Below are 15,996 nucleotides of genomic sequence, written 5' to 3' on the forward strand. Positions count from 1 at the left end.
GTTAGTAGTTCTCACATGACAAGTTACATTGTTAAAATTTATATGCATTCAGTGGTTAATTGGGAGGAGGGAGAAGCTAAAAAGATTTTTTAAAGATGAATTATAAATACCGACTTGGGTTAAATGTACTTGTCTTCAACTACCATACCCTCTTATTTTGGAAGACTTAATGGTGGACTAATGACATTGAATTTTTGTTTAAAATCACCTGGCAACAACATTGTGAATATACTAAAAATGTATGGGTTTGTACATTTTTAAATTGTTAAAATGTTATGTTTTATGTTTTTTTAAGATTTTATTTTTAAGTAATTTCTGTACCCAACATGGGGCGCTTGAATTTACAACCCCAAGATAAAGAGTTACATGCCCTACGAGCTGAGACAGCCAGTTAGGTTTTATGTTGTATGAATTTTATCTCAATTAAAACAGTTTAGGCAGTTTGAAAGTTCTTTCCTGATGTTTATTGCAATTCTTAATTGTAGTGGACATTTGTTTGCTTTTTATTTGTCAGTGGTTAATTGATATGTTCTTTAGTTCTAGAGTTTGATTTTGGGTTAGTGTCAACTGACTTTCAAAATTGAGTTTATTTGAAAAATACCATTAAAATAAGTGTTACATTTTGCTTTTGATTTAGTGATAAGGTTACATGTTAAAACTTTACTTCTTATTTTATGAGAAATTGATGGAAAGTGTAAAAAAGTGTGATGTTGATAAACTGCTTTTGGGAACCTTGTTAAGTTATACAGTGTTTTTTGAAGAATGGCTCATGAAATCTGATGTGTCACTTGGTTCCCAGCAGTCTTTCTTTTTTCCTCCTGAGTCTTATTGGTAATTTTGCCGTTTTTAACCTTCCTCCCCTGTCTCTTCAGTCTTGTTGCCAACAATTTTGAAGACGGTTCCCATGTAGTGTCACCATTAGACCCGAATGGAAACTTCAATGTTGTTATTAAAGAGGAGCCTGTAGATGATTATGAATATGAACTTGCCGAGTGCCCGGAAGGGGTAACCATAAAACAAGAAGAGACAGATGAGGAAACAGATGTATACTCAAACAGTGATGATGATCCTATACTAGAGAAACAGCTAAAGAGGCACAATAAAGTTGATAACCTAGAAGCTGACCATCCATCTTCTAAATGGCTACCAAATAGCCCATCAGGTGTTGCTCAAGCTAAAATGTTCAAGTTAGACGCTGGAAAGATGCCAGTAGTCTATCTGGAGCCCTGTGCTGTCACCAAAAGCACAGTGAAGATTTCTGAGCTCCCTGATAACATGCTTTCCACATCTCGAAAGGATAAGTCTTCTGTATTGACAGAATTAGACTATTTGCCTACTTACATTGAAAATTCCAATGAAACTGGCTTCTGCTTAGGCAAGGAATCAGAAAATGGTCTTAGAAAACATTCACCAGATCTCAGAATGGTACAGAAATATCCCTTACTTAAAGAGCCTCAGTGGAAATATCCTGAGATAACTGACAGCATTAACACAGAAAGAATACCTGACAGTTCAAAGAGTTCAGCTGGGGACTCATTTTTAGGAAAAGAGGACTTGGGCAGAAGGAGAACAACTATGCTTAAGATTTCAACAGCCTCCAAGGTTGTGAATGCAAATCAGAATGCTCCTTCAAATGTCCCTGGAAAAAGAGGAAGGCCACGAAAATTGAAACTCTCTAAGGCAGGTCGACCACCTAAAAACACAGGAAAATCTTTAACTTCTACAAAGAACACTCCTATGGGTCCTGGGAATACCTTTCCAGATGTGAAGCCTGATTTGGAAGACGTGGATGGTGTTCTCTTTGTTTCTTTTGAATCAAAGGTAAGATGATAATTTTTAGCATTCCTTTTGAGGACAAATAGTGATTCTGGAATTGTATACTGGTGATAACTAATTTAGAATCTAGTTTTTTTTTAGTACAACCGTTCAGTGAGGGTGTATGTGTTAAGGGAGGGGAGTGTCTCCAAAATGTTTGGTTTAATTAGAAGGCAACACTTAAGGTATTTTGTTTGAATGAACTTAAATGTCTGCTTTCATTTCAGTTCATGATATTTGCACTACATTTAGCTGGAATTTTGAAAATTGTTGGATCTTACTGGAATTTATATTATAATAGACTTTTAAAAAGGCATAAATACATGAAAAATTGACTCTTTTGAGGTACATCCTCTGATTTTCATCAACAATAGCAGAGTATCACTGGAGAACTAGATATCGACTCTTAGAAATTCTATTGTCTCACTCATGGATAGTTTATTTTACTCCCAACTCTTCAACAACATTATTTTTCTTTTCGATTTTTTATAGAAGCCTGGTATTTGGTTACCAAGAAGTTGAATTCTCTTTAGCTGATCTTTTCTTCCCTCCTTGTTAATTGCTGAGTAAGCTATCTTTACATAGACTCTTAAGAAATCAGTATGTAAATTGGTATAAGCAGATTTTTAAAAAAATATTTATTTGCTGGAGAGAGTGAGCATAAGCAGGGAGAGTGGCAAGAAGAGGCAGAGGGAGAGGGAGAAGCAGGCTCCCTGCTGAACAAGGAGCCCAAGGTGTTGTGCTCTATCTTAGGACCCTGGGATCATGACCTGAGCCTGAAGGCAGATGCTTAACCTGCCGAGCCACCCAGGCATCCTGATATAAACAGTTTTATGAGCATATTCAGGTTTTTTTTTTGCTTGCTTTTTTTTCCTCTTCTGATCATTGAAATGGTGTTAATGTAGTACATTTAGAAAATATCAAAAGAATCAAGAAAAAATAGGTTCCTGGTTTACATTTAAACTTTCACGAGTGATATGAACTTTTTTGTTTTTTTTATATAGGAAGCCCTTGACATTCATGCTGTTGATGGGACAGCTGAAGAACCCTGTAGTCTTCAGGCATCAACCACAAATGACCCAGGTATTAAATAATAGTATAAAAGGAGAGATAATTGTGATTTGGCTCTAGAAGTGAAAGTTGCAATGTTCCTTTTTCTGTAATGTATAGTAGCTTATTTTGTCATTGTTTTCTGAGTAGGTTGCAGAGCAAGAATTTCCCAGTTGGAAAAGGAATTGATAGAAGATTTGAAGGCCTTGAGGCACAAGCAGGTGATACATCCTGGTCTTCAAGAAGGTAATATTTACTTTAAAAAAAAAAAAAACATAAACAAAAACCATACAAGCCAATTTTAAATTTTGTTATCTTTTTCTGTCCTTTCTCCTTTCCCTCTTCTTTCCCTTCCCTGTTCTTCCCCATTTTTGTTTTTCCTCCTTTTCCCCCATCTTTGATTTCATTTCTTTTAGTGTACCTTTTCTCAGCTTGTGTTTTTCTGTGATTCTTCCTAATTTAAAAACTTCTCTAGGTTTCTTTTATCCTAACAAAAACCTTTTCAACTAATGAAGCTACTGTCTCTGTGAAGCATAATATCTTAAGCATTTAAAAACTGTGTCGTAATAAGAAAGTGGTGTGTTTTCTGTCTTGGAACTCAGTATTTTCCTTTGTATTTCTCATTTTTAAGTTTTAGTTGCTTTTGTTTATGTGTGGGGGTTTTTTTGGAGGGGGAGGAGTTCCTACTTATTCTTACATACTTAGTAATTTGTAAGTGTGTAAATAATTTTCTCATTGTGTGGCTGTAAACACTTGCATATTTCATGCATTGCTTGGGATTTCAGTTAAATTTTCACTGTTTTCTCTATTTTGTTGTAATAAATTATCTTGGCTTTGATTATGTTGTTTAATCCTGTATTTTAATACTGAAATATACAGTAATCTCATCCCCCCTGCTTTCACCCTCTCCCTCCCATGTGAGATCTTTCTTTCTGTGGTTTCACTTACTGGAAGCAGATGGTCCTTCTCCTGACATATGGTCAGAAGGTCAGTAGTAGCCTAACACTATGTTACAACACCTGCATCATTCAGCTTGGTTCATTTTATCAGCTAGGCATTTTATCGTCTCTCACATTATCACAAGAATGGTGAGCACAGTATATTTTGAGAGAGAAAGACCACATTCCATAACTTTTACTATATAAAAAATGTGTACACATTGTTATAATTGTTCTATTTTATTATTATTGTTTTCTCTTACTGTCTCTAATTTATAAATTAAACTTTATCATAAGTATATATAGGAAAAAACATTGTGTGTGTATGTGTATCAGGGTTTGGTACTAGGTGGTTTCAGGCACCTCCTGACGGTCTTAAAATTTATCTACTATGGGTCTTAAAATATATCCCTGCAGATTTGAAGTGACTGCTGTATCTACCATCATGGTATAAACTACTGACTGTCCTATTTGCCATAAATAAGATCTGTAAACCATGCCATAATTTTTAGTTTCTTGTATATTTGATTTTAGGTGTGCTTTTTAGAGTAGTTTATTGAGTTTTTGACTGTTAGTCAATATTTTTTTCAAATAACTGTCAAGCTGATTTACATTATATAACAAATCATTTATATGAGAGTCTAATAAGCATTATATACTAACAACGATTATAAAACGATCAGTTTCTAAATCAGCTGGTAATACTTGAAGAATTTTTGCTTTACTATGAGACTGTGTGACAGTGATCTTAGAGGGGTACTGTGGATTATAATGGATAGTTACAATCACATCATAGTCTTAATGGTGAATAACATTACTTATTGTCGCTTTCATTCTGCTATTTTATTCAAATAGTATTCTCTCACCTCTGTCACTTTTTCTTTATATTTTTTTCTCCCTATTTCTTTTTTCTTTTTTCTTTTTTCTTTTTTTTTGTTACTTATGTATTTCAATAATGTATCTTTCAACCTAATCTCTAACTTTGTTTTAGTTTTAGTTATAGAGGTAAATATATTCAGTGCTCCCTGCTGGTCTTTTTGCTCTGGTTTGTTTGCCTATTACTTCCTGGCTAGTTAAGGTTTGAGTTTGTTTTTTCTTTCCCTTACATACATTATAGTCAAATCTCATATTTTTCCTTTGTAATTGGGGTTCAAAGTTGAATGCTCCTGGATCTAAGCAGGTAACCAAATGAAATTAGCCTGATTTTGTGTGTAAGGTTGGCTGGAACACAGGTGCCTCTTCAAAAGGGGCAATCACATCTTTGGATTATTTGTCATATGAAAAAGTCGGGCCAGTATTTTTTAAAAAATTCTGATTGTTCAGTTGAAACTGAAGTCAGGGCAGCCTGGGTGGCTCAGTGATTTAGCGCCGCCTTCAGCCCAGGGCGTGATCCTGGAGACTGGGGATCGAGTCCCACCCACATCGGGCTCCCTGCATGGAGCCTGTTTCTTCCTCTGCCTTTGTCTCTGCCTTTCTCTCTCTCTCTGTCTCTCATGAATAAATGAATAAAATATTAAAAAAAAACTGAAGTCAGCATTTTTATGTAATGATGCTCAATTTCTAAGTGGTAGAAGCTGATAATAGTTTTTTAGGCAAAGCTTTAAATATTGAGCGAAACAAAGTGTGAGTGAGCCAGTGATCAGTTTTTACCTGCTATACAAATTCTGCATTTGGTGTCATATATGTTTTTACTTAATTTTCATGTTGTTAAAATTAATTCAACTGTATTCTTACATAGTTTTATTTTTATATTTTTCAAAAGATTTTACTTATTAGAGAAAGAGCAGTGGTGGGAGAAACAAGGAGGAGGAGAAGCAGACTCTGGTCTGAGCTTGAAGCCTGACTCAGGGCTCATTCCCGGTACCCTGAAATCCATGACCTGAGCTGAAATCAAGTGTTGGACATACAACGGACTGAGCCACCCAGGCATCCCAGATAGTTTTATTGTTTTTTAAAAAGCTGTTAATTCTGTAATACATATGGTACAATTTATAAGCTGTGAGGTAGAGATCTATTTTGGATTTTTTTCTCTATTTTGTTTTGGCAGATATCCCTCTCAACCTTTGCTTCTTGAGACTTAGAATTTTAGAAGAATAAGTTACATTGGCTAAGTATTTGTAATAACTGAGTGATCCCAATCACAGGTCCCTTTAAGGTCCCTCTCTAAAAATTGATGATTGAAACAATGTTAAATTTCATTTCAATAATGTCATATTTCTTTGCCTTTCTATTAACTGTGGAGTTGTATTATTTTTTAGAATTAAGCACTGAAAAATCTTTTTGAGCTGAAAGCTCGAAAAACTTGAAAAGATTTTTGAGCATGCATTGAAGTTGTGGAAGAAATGTTAAGCCTGAGGAAGTATTTTTATTGGTGGTAGTAGTCTTGTTGCTAAATTAAATAAGAATTTTAATTTTGTTTTTCAAAACTTATTTTTTTCTGTCTCCTGTACTATCTTTACTACATCCAAATTAATTTATTTCCTATCAACCTGAAATTATCATCTGTTTTTGAACTTTAAAGGTATTTTTGTAGAAGCATATCTACTTCATTGCTACCAAGTCAATTCTTTGTCAATTAAAAAATTTGTTGCTTTTAGAACTTGTTTTCACTTTTAAGGGGAAGTGGAAGTTTAAAATATAAGTAAACACAGAAAAGAAAATAGGGAAAACAATCTCTAAATTTGATTTTGTGGGGTCTAGATTTTGCATGTCTATATATGGATACTTTTTTTTTTTTATCACCTTAATTCCTTTCCTTTTACCATCAATGTAGGGATCTGTTCTGTCATTTTTTGTGATTAATAATAAGATGATTTTCTCTTAAAGTGCTAGGCTATCTTATGTTATCTTTTGTTTAGGATGCTGTTCTTACTTGGAATTTCTGCAGTATCTTGCTTTTTGGTTCCACTCTGCTGTCCGTCCCACCTTTCCTACTTAATTCTACTTGTCCTGACTTAAGAATTACACAATCAGTAAAATTTTACTACATTCCCTTGGGCTTTTCAAGTGTCATTTCTTTTTGCTTACCTCTCTTGGGACTTATTTACACTATTATAACTACTAATGAGTCAGTTGGGAAAATAACATTAATACTCCTTGAGGTCTGAGAGATGTCTTTTATCTTTATTACCGTCTGTATTACAGAGTATTTCATAGAGAAGGTGCAATAAATTCTTAAACATAAAACCCATTGTGGTGGATTGGTATTTATTTTACTGATGAGGAAGTGAAAGATAAGAGAAATTTGGCCCACTCAGTGGGGAGTGGGCCTGTCCCTCTGCCCCTCCACTTCCTCGTGCTCTTTCTGTCTCTGTCCCAAAGAAGTAAATCTTTAAAAAAAAATCAGAAAACTCAGATTTTTTTTTTTTTTTTTTTAGAAAACTCAGATTTTTAAGCAATCTCCACACCCAGTGTGGGGTTTGAGCTCATAAACTCCACATCAAGAGTTGCACACTCCATCTACTGAGCTCACCAGGTGCCCCTGGAAAGAATATTTTATTGATGTTAATGTTAATCATATCATGTAATTAAATAAAAATAAGGTAAAATATTTAAAAAACTGGACTTAAACACTAAAATAGAATAGTGATTTAATCTCTTCTGTTGAGGTAAGTTCGGTGTGGAGAATACACAGATTAGCCATAAGAGTTTGTGGCTCATGACCTATCTAATACCTTCACCTTTCATGAGAGGAGTATTATGTAAGCCTTTTATTAGAAACCTATACCTATGACTTTTAACAGCTATAATACCTAATGCTTGGAACTCCTTTTGGCTTCAGTTTTGTTAAAATTTAAGTTACTTTTCTGCACAGCAGTATGAAGCCAGCAATTCACAGATGAGTAAATCCAGATTAGAAGATGGTCACCAGTAACAGAAAAGTAGAAATTTAAGAATAATTGTATGTAAATTTAAAGCAAATGATTGGAACCAACTTATTTTTTTTTTTATATTTTTAAAAAATTTTTATTTATATATTCATGAGAGACACAGAGAAAGAGAGGCAGAGACATAGGGAGAGAGAGAAGCAAGCTCCATGCAGGGAGCCTGATGTGAGACTCGATCCTGGGACTTAAGGATCGTACCCTGGGCCAAAGGCAGGCACTCAACCGCTGAGCCACCCAGGCATCCCTGGAATAAGATTTAAAGTCCAGTGACCTCAAATGTTGAAGAGAAATTGGATCAGCAAGAGTTCTTATGCTCTACTGGAGGAAGTATAAATTGAGAGTAATTTGGCATTATTTGGTGCACAGATTCTCAACTAATGCATTTTGGATGCGGTTATCCATGATGTGTGATAGATAAGATGCTCTTGAGATAGTGATCTTCTCAGAATGGCTAAGCTTGACCAAGGGTAATAAATACTGTAGAGCTGGTTGCCTCCAGCTATAAGCAGCCTGGGATAAAGCAGGTTTATCTCAGTGTGATGTTATGTAATTATCATTTTTTTATGTGCCATTGTGCAGATTAAATGTATCATCAAACAACTTAGCAGTAAATATCAGACTCTGTAGATGAAACAGATGAATTTATTAAAGTATCAGATGACTTACAGAAACTCCTGAAAAGCCAGGAAAACACACCCTAGAACTGTGCACTCAGGAAAAATGCCCACATTACTTTTGCAGAATGCTCATACAAGCAGTTCCACATTGGACCATCACCACCATTTTCAGTATGGACACTGAACACAGTAAATGGGCATCTAGGGCCTTGATTACTTTTACCTCTAAAAATTCTTAACTCAAAAAAAATAAAAAAATAAAAATAAAAATTCTTAACTCAGGGCAGCCCGGGTGGCTCAGTGGTTTAGTTCTGCCTTCAGCCCAGGGCCTGATCCTGGAGATCCGGGATCGAGTCCCGTGTCTGGCTCCGTGCATGGAGCCTGCTTCTTCCTCTGCTGCGTCTCTGCCTCTCTCTCTCATATGAATAAGTAAAATCTTAAAAAAAAAAAAAAAAATTCTTAACTCGGCCAAACACTGTCATCCTAGTTTATACAATTCTACATAGTATCCCTTTCTTCGTGGTGCTCTTTCCTCAAATGAAGTCTTTCATGAGTACAGCTGATTGGCAAAACCTCTGTTACATATCTGCACATAAACAGCAAGGGAAGTTGGAAAATGAGTTTTACCTAACACCTATCTTGAAAAGGTTTGAGGTACAATGGAGAAAAGTAACAGTTAGGGGAAGGGTGTTTAAAATATTTTTGGCAGCCACAAATATGTTGAGCACTCACAATATCCAATACAATTGAAAGGTGAACATACCCCATCATATAGCAATTCCATTCCTGGGTAAGTGCCATGAGGAAAAGCTAAATGCACTAGAGAAGCTCTCACACATGTTCACGTGTGTGATGTATATTTCTTGTACACAATGAATAATTACACTGCAACATTGTTTGTAATTGTTAAAAATAAGAAACAGCTGAAATAGATAAGGGAGATGGGAGATCCAGGCTTCTAGTTAGGGAATGAATAAGTCATGGGGATGAAAGGTGCAGCATAAGGAACATATATTTAACATTGTGTATCAGCTATACTAAAAAATAAAAAAATTTAGGAAACAATCTTGTTCTGTAGGAGGATGGTGAATAAATTGGGAGTACTGTGTATTCATAATCTTGAGTAGGTACAGCAGTTAAAATAAATGATCAAGAGATAAATCTGTTAACATAGACAAATCTCAGATGTGTAATGTTAAGGAAAAAAAAAACAGCCACCAAAATCTGTAAAGGATATATGATGTAAATACTTTCCCAAAAGATTACCTCTTAACCTACAAATAAGTTATAATATTTATTAGGCTCAATTTACCTTAAATATTACTAATAATAACTAGGGAATTAGTAGCCATAATTCAAGCCAGCAGCTTAGTCTATGTCAAATTTGTATTAAAAGTCCTAGAAAGTCTCTGGATCACAAAGGATTAAAGTACAAAAGATACTAATTCTGCTGTATGTATTAGTTATCTATTGTTGCTTAACAAATTATCATGAACTTAACACACATACTGTCTCATTTTCTTTGGGTTGGGAGTTTGGGCATGGCTTAACTAACTGAGTCCTCTGCTTAATGCCTCACAATGCTGCAGTTAAGATGTCTGGTTTCTCATCAGAGGCTTGATTGGGAGCAGTCTGCTTCCAATTTCCCTTAGGTTGTTGGCAGAATTTATATACTTGCAGCTTCAGCAAGATGGGTGATACACTCATATTATCACATGCACACAAATCATGTACATCCCATCCCTTTGGCCACTTTCTGTTAGAAATAAAACACAGGCCCTATCCACACTCATAGGAGAAGGAGGAGGGAGGAGTACACAAATATGTAATATCAGGAGGTGAGGATCATGGGGTCATCTTAAAGTTTCTCTGCCCCTTTTAATTTTAATTTTATTTTTGCTCTCTACTCCTTAATTCCCTCCCCACACCTCAAAAGTTAAAAAACAACAATATAATTTGTGGTTCTTTTTCCTTGTAGTGGGCTTAAAATTGAATTCAGTGGATCCGACAATGAGCATTGATCTTAAATACTTGGGTGTACAGCTACCTTTGGCTCCAGCCACTAGCTTTCCTTTCTGGAACCTTACAGGAACCAACCCTTCTTCTCCTGGTGAGTGTGTAGCATTTGTAAAAGTCAGTTGCGATAGAAATAAGAAACTACCTTTGTTAGAGACATTTAGGATATTCTGAGGCAGATTTTTTTTTTTTTTAACTTAGTAGCATAGTCATAATGATTCACACATTTTAGATTAAGTTTTAGTATCTAGTTATTAAATATTAGCTGGCTTGAATTTTGGTCATCTCTTTTACTTTTTCTTTTATAGATGCTGGATTTCCCTTTGTTTCTAGGACAGGGAAGACCAATGACTTCACCAAAATCAAAGGATGGAGGGGAAAGTTTCACAGTGCTTCTGCATCTAGGAGTGAAGGTAATCAGCTTTTTAAAAAATTACCAATATGTTCTGAAAGATGTGGCCCAAAGCCTATTGTTAAAAATAAGTTTTGGTTGTTTTTCTTCATCTCTCTCTCTTTTTTTTTAAAGATTTATTTATTTATTTATTCATGAGAGACACAGAGACACAGGCAGAGGGAGAAGCAGGCTCCCTGTGGGAGCCCGATATAGGACTTGATCCCAGGACCCCGGGATCGTGACCCAAATTGAAGGCAGACACTCAGCCACTGAGACACCCAGGCGTCCCTCTTCGTCTCTTTACATGCTTTAAAATAAACAAAATAATGGTCTTACCAGTGCCTGTTATTCCCTATGTTCCATATCCCTAACCATGGAAAGCTTAAATAATCCTTGTACCCTTTTAAAATTGCATTTCCTGTTACTCCTATCATTTTTTTTTTTAATTTTTTATTTTTTTGTGGGGAGGTGTTCGGGGCAAAGGGAGAGGGGGAGAGAATCTTTTTTGGGGGGGCGGCGAGGGGAGAGAATCTTAAGCAGGCTCCATGCCCAGTGCAGAGTCCAATGTGAGGGCTAGATCTCGCAATCCTGAGATGGGTGACCTGAGCTGAAATCAAAGAGTTGGATGCTTAAGCGACTAAGCCACTTAGGCTCTCTACTCTTGCAGTTATGATAAGCATCATTCTCAAATATTATTTTAGAACCCTATACTTCAGAGCTGTAGAGTGATTCCTGACAGCATTACACTTACAAGTAAACTTCTAATCCAAACATTTTGACTATATACTTGTTGGTCTCCTTTCTTAGTGCTTTTCCCCCTGCACTTACTTGCAGTTTACATTCTAGCCAGATAAATTTACCATGTTTCCAAAATAGTTTTTCTCATCTTTGAATCCTTGTACAGTGTTATAATAGTATAATGCTCATCTGTCTGCTACATTTGCTTTTTCATTCCTTAAAAACTAAATTTTATACTTTTTGTGCACTCACCTCTTCTCTTGTGTTTTATAACAGAGTCCAGGTACTGCAATCTGTTTAATAATCTCTTGGTGTTCTGTTGAGGTTTGACTTAAGTAATTTTTGCTCGTATGTTTTTATTTTTACTTAAAAGTGGTTTTTCTGCTAAGATCATAAGTTGTCAAAGGTTGTAGACTCTCATCTTAGTGTTAATTATTTTGTTAGCACTTTGGAAAAATTAATGGTAAATATATGTAAGGAGATAAGTTTAGATAATGGATTTTTTTTAAAAAAAATATTTTATTTATTTATTCATGAGAGAGAAGCAGAGACACAGGCAGAGACACAAGCAGGCTCCATGCAGGGAGTCTGACATGGAACTCGATCCCGGGTCTCCAAGATCAGGCCCTGGTGGGCTGAAGGCGGCATTAAACTGCTGAGCTACCTGGGCTGCCCCAGATAATGGATTTTGATGTAATTAATGTGTGATTCCATCTCTTCACTTGGTTTAATATTATATATTTTTCCTTTGTTCTGAGGAGGGACAGTTTAGAAGATTCAGTAGTATATAACTTAGTGTTCTTGGTCTTTTTTAGTGTATTTTTTTTTTTGAGATCCAAAGATCTGCCATATATTTCTTTAAGTATCTGCATCTCTTTATTTGTAGGTGGAAATCCAGAAGGTCCACTGAAAAACCGTTCTGCTTTCTGCAGTGATAAGCTCGATGAATACTTGGAAAATGAAGGCAAGCTGATGGAAACAAGTATGGGTTTCTCGTCTAATGCTCCTACATCTCCTGTGGTATATCAGCTTCCTACCAAGAGTACCAGCTATGTACGAACACTTGATAGTGTACTAAAGAAGCAATCTACCATTTCCCCTTCTACCTCCTACTCTTTGAAGCCTCATTCTGTGCCCCCTGCCTCTCGAAAGGCAAAGTCTCAAAACAAACAGGCAACTTTTGGTGGCCGAACTAAATCATCGTATAAGTCCATTTTACCCTACCCTGTTTCACCAAAGCAGAAACATGCTCATACAATTCCTGGCGATAAGGTTGCCAAGAATTCAAGTACCATCTCAGAAAATCAGGTGAATAACTTTGTTGTGCCAACTTTAGATGAAAATACATTTCCAAAGCAAATTAGTTTGCGCCAGGCACACCAGCAGCAGCAGCAGCAACAGCAACAGGGAACTCGCCCTCCAGGCTTGTCTAAATCTCAAGTGAAACTAATGGACCTGGAAGACTGTGCACTTTGGGAAGGAAAACCAAGGACCTATATCACCGAAGAGCGAGCAGATGTATCCTTAACAACTCTGCTTACTGCTCAAGTAAGTATCTGTTGGTTTTCTAGAGGCATATTATGATTGGATCCCATTCATGATTGGAAAGAATTAAGTTAGTGAGGGGAAATGGGAATGGGCTTTTTTGGCAGGACGATAGGGCACCTTAGTGATAGGATAACTAAGATTATCTTGTCTGTATTCTTTATAACTACACGTCAGTGTAGATCCCTTCCTGCCAGCAGAGGGAGACAATACAATTGTGCTTTTGAGTAATGTTTCTCACCTTGTGTAAAGTAAGCTGGCCATTCTGAAAACGTCTAATTTCATTCTCTAGTATGTGGACAAGTGTATTTGCTAATCTCGTTAAAATAGCTTTGAAAGTTTTCCTTAAAAGGTACTAAATTTCACAGAATTAAAAAAAAAATCCTAAACCTTTTGAGAAAAAGCTTTTAAATTATGTGTGTGTGTGTGTGTTTTTTTTTTATTTTTTTATTTAAGATTTTATTTATTCATGAGAGACACAGAAAGGGAGAGAGGGAGAGGCAGAGACACAGGCAGAGGGAGAAGCAGGCTCCATGCAGGAAGCCTGACATGGGACCCAATCCCAGGTCTCTAGGATCAGGCCCTGGGCTGAAGGCTGCTCTAAACCGCTGAGCCACCCAGGCTGCTCTGCTTTTAAAGTTTTATAAAATCTTATATTGAGAATTTTTCAATTATTATTGATTTACTCATCTTAACAGCCTCTGAGAGTGCATGTGAAATGATGATAACAGCATGTGCCAATTTTTTTTTGATCATGAATATTATGTACCTTACCTTCCATTTTTAAATTCTGTGACTAAATTTTAGACCTGAAGATCATCAGATGTTGGGATTAAATACACAATGTGGCCTTTATTATTAATCATTCCTAAAGACTGTTATGTACCTATTATCCTATTCCCTTTTTATTAGTTATTAGATAGCAAGTGTCAGCAAACTATTTCTTTGAAGGCCAGGTAGTAAATATTTTACTTTTGAATTTACTCAACTCTGCTGTTACAATGCTACAGACATTATATGTTCTGATGAAGCTTTATTATGAAACAGGCTGGATTTGGCCTGTGGGTCTTGTCAACTCCTGCCTTAGAACATTATGTGCGATTTTTTTTGAGAATAAATTCATCGTTGATATTTTGGTTCATAATTAATTTAAATATTCTCTTGTTTGTACTATTTTTTAGAATGGCCGATTGTTCAGAGTCCTGGTTATATTCATGTTCCATCCTTTAAATATACTTCTAATCTTGTGCTGTTAGTACTGAGTGTTCAGAGTCCAAAAAGGCAGACCAATATATGACTTGTAAGTAGTGAGTGGTGTTGGGGCATGATTCAGTAGATTTACAATTTTCTATTTTAACTTTAGGCATCTCTCAAAACTAAACCCATCCACACAATCATAAGAAAACGAGCCCCTCCATGCAACAATGACTTCTGTCGATTGGGTTGCGTGTGTTCCAGTCTAGCTTTGGAGAAGCGCCAGCCTGCTCACTGCCGCCGACCAGACTGCATGTTTGGCTGCACTTGTTTGAAAAGAAAAGTTGTACTTGTTAAAGGAGGATCCAAGGCTAAACATTTCCAGAGGAAAGCTACTCATCGTGATCCAGTATTTTATGATGCTTTGGGAGAGGAACAAAGAGAAGAAGAGGAGGGAATCAGGGAGGAGGAAGATCAATTGAAAGAGAAAAAGAGGAGAAAGAAGCTAGAATATAGTGAGTATTTATTGAGAGATAAAAGTGTATAGTTCTATTTTTTAGAAAAGTTTGGTTATTTATTTCAAATGTTACTGTTACTTATTTTAATCCTTTAATCAGTGGTCTAGTAAGAATTTTGAGAAATTACCATCCTTATATCTTCTTTCTTTGTGGTTTGTGTGATAATGTGTGTGTGCTCATGCATGTGTGCACACACACAGCTTCACATACACAAACACAGAGCTGCTTTAAATGTAATTTTTTTTTGAAGATGGCTTTCTTGTGCTACATTTGAATCATCCTCTCATTTGGACTTCCAGAATGCCTTTGAAGCTTCATGAATTTTTCTTTTGTCTCCCTTCTCTTCCCATATTCTTTGTATATACAGATGATGAGTATAATCCATCATTTTCCTTTTCCCTGCCAGCTTTTATTGAGGTATAATTGACAAGTACAATTGCATATGTTTCAAGTGTACAACATGACAATTTGGTGTATGTATACATTGTGATATGATTATTAGAATCAAGTCAACTAGTACATCTCATTATTTTCTAAAAGAAGAAATTTGTAACAAGACCCTCTGGTCCTGGTTTGACCCATTCAACAGATGGTTGCAGTTTTGGGGACAGGATAAGCTTTATGTACTTTTTTTTTTTTTTTTTTTTTTTTTTAGATTTTTATTTATTTATTCATGAGAGAGAGAGAGAGGCAGAGACACAGGCAGAGGGAGAAGCAGGCTCGATGCAGGACGCCCAATGCGGGACTCAATTCCGGGTCTCTAGGATCAGACCCTGTGCTTAAGGCGGCGCTAAACCACTGAGCCACCCAGGCTGCCCCAGCTTTATGTACTATTTTGAAAAGTTTATCTTTCCTTTTTGATAACATCTTAGGTAGACCCACCAAATCACATATTATATCATTCTTGATTTTTTTCCTTTCTATGGTATTAAAAATTTTTTTTCAAATATATTGAATTTATTTTTGCCATACAATTGAAGAGTTTTTTGCTTCTTAGTTTATTGGACTAATACTTCTTTTTTGGTAGTTTATATTTACATTCACTGTTGCTTGCCATGTACTTGTTTAAGTTATAATGGATGTTTAATATTTCAGTGTACATTCTTCCAGGATTTTCTGTTAATACACTTGTGTGCATACATACGTGTTCCTATAGAAATGGAACTATTGTGTATGTGGTTCATAACCTTTAGAAACTTGTTATCATAAAGACATGCTTTGTTTTCCATATCAACAGATACAGAGCTATATTAAATTTTAGTTTTAATGGCTTCATATTATTAT

At 35.8% G+C, this 15,996-nt stretch overlaps 1 protein-coding gene across 22 annotated transcripts in view; it reads left to right on the top strand.

The window, feature by feature from the left end:
- The window catches only part of MGA (MAX dimerization protein MGA), a 174,815-nt gene that overhangs the window by 104,030 nt on the left and 54,789 nt on the right, over window positions 1-15,996 (top strand). For 21 of the 22 annotated variants that reach the window (XM_049104412.1, XM_049104414.1, XM_049104419.1 and 18 more), the window contains 7 exons: window positions 873-1,821; window positions 2,820-2,898; window positions 3,016-3,111; window positions 10,286-10,417; window positions 10,632-10,736; window positions 12,342-13,003; window positions 14,364-14,709. In XM_049104412.1, the coding sequence (XP_048960369.1) occupies window positions 873-1,821; window positions 2,820-2,898; window positions 3,016-3,111; window positions 10,286-10,417; window positions 10,632-10,736; window positions 12,342-13,003; window positions 14,364-14,709 (2,369 nt within the window). Of the gene's footprint in view, window positions 1-872; window positions 1,822-2,819; window positions 2,899-3,015; window positions 3,112-5,565; window positions 6,795-10,285; window positions 10,418-10,631; window positions 10,737-12,341; window positions 13,004-14,363; window positions 14,710-15,996 lie in introns of those variants that run through there. The other variant, XM_049104428.1, reaches the window with a different exon arrangement.

The sequence above is a fragment of the Canis lupus genome, chromosome 30, assembly GCF_003254725.2.
Source record: "Canis lupus dingo isolate Sandy chromosome 30, ASM325472v2, whole genome shotgun sequence".
Lineage (NCBI taxonomy): Eukaryota > Metazoa > Chordata > Mammalia > Carnivora > Canidae > Canis > Canis lupus.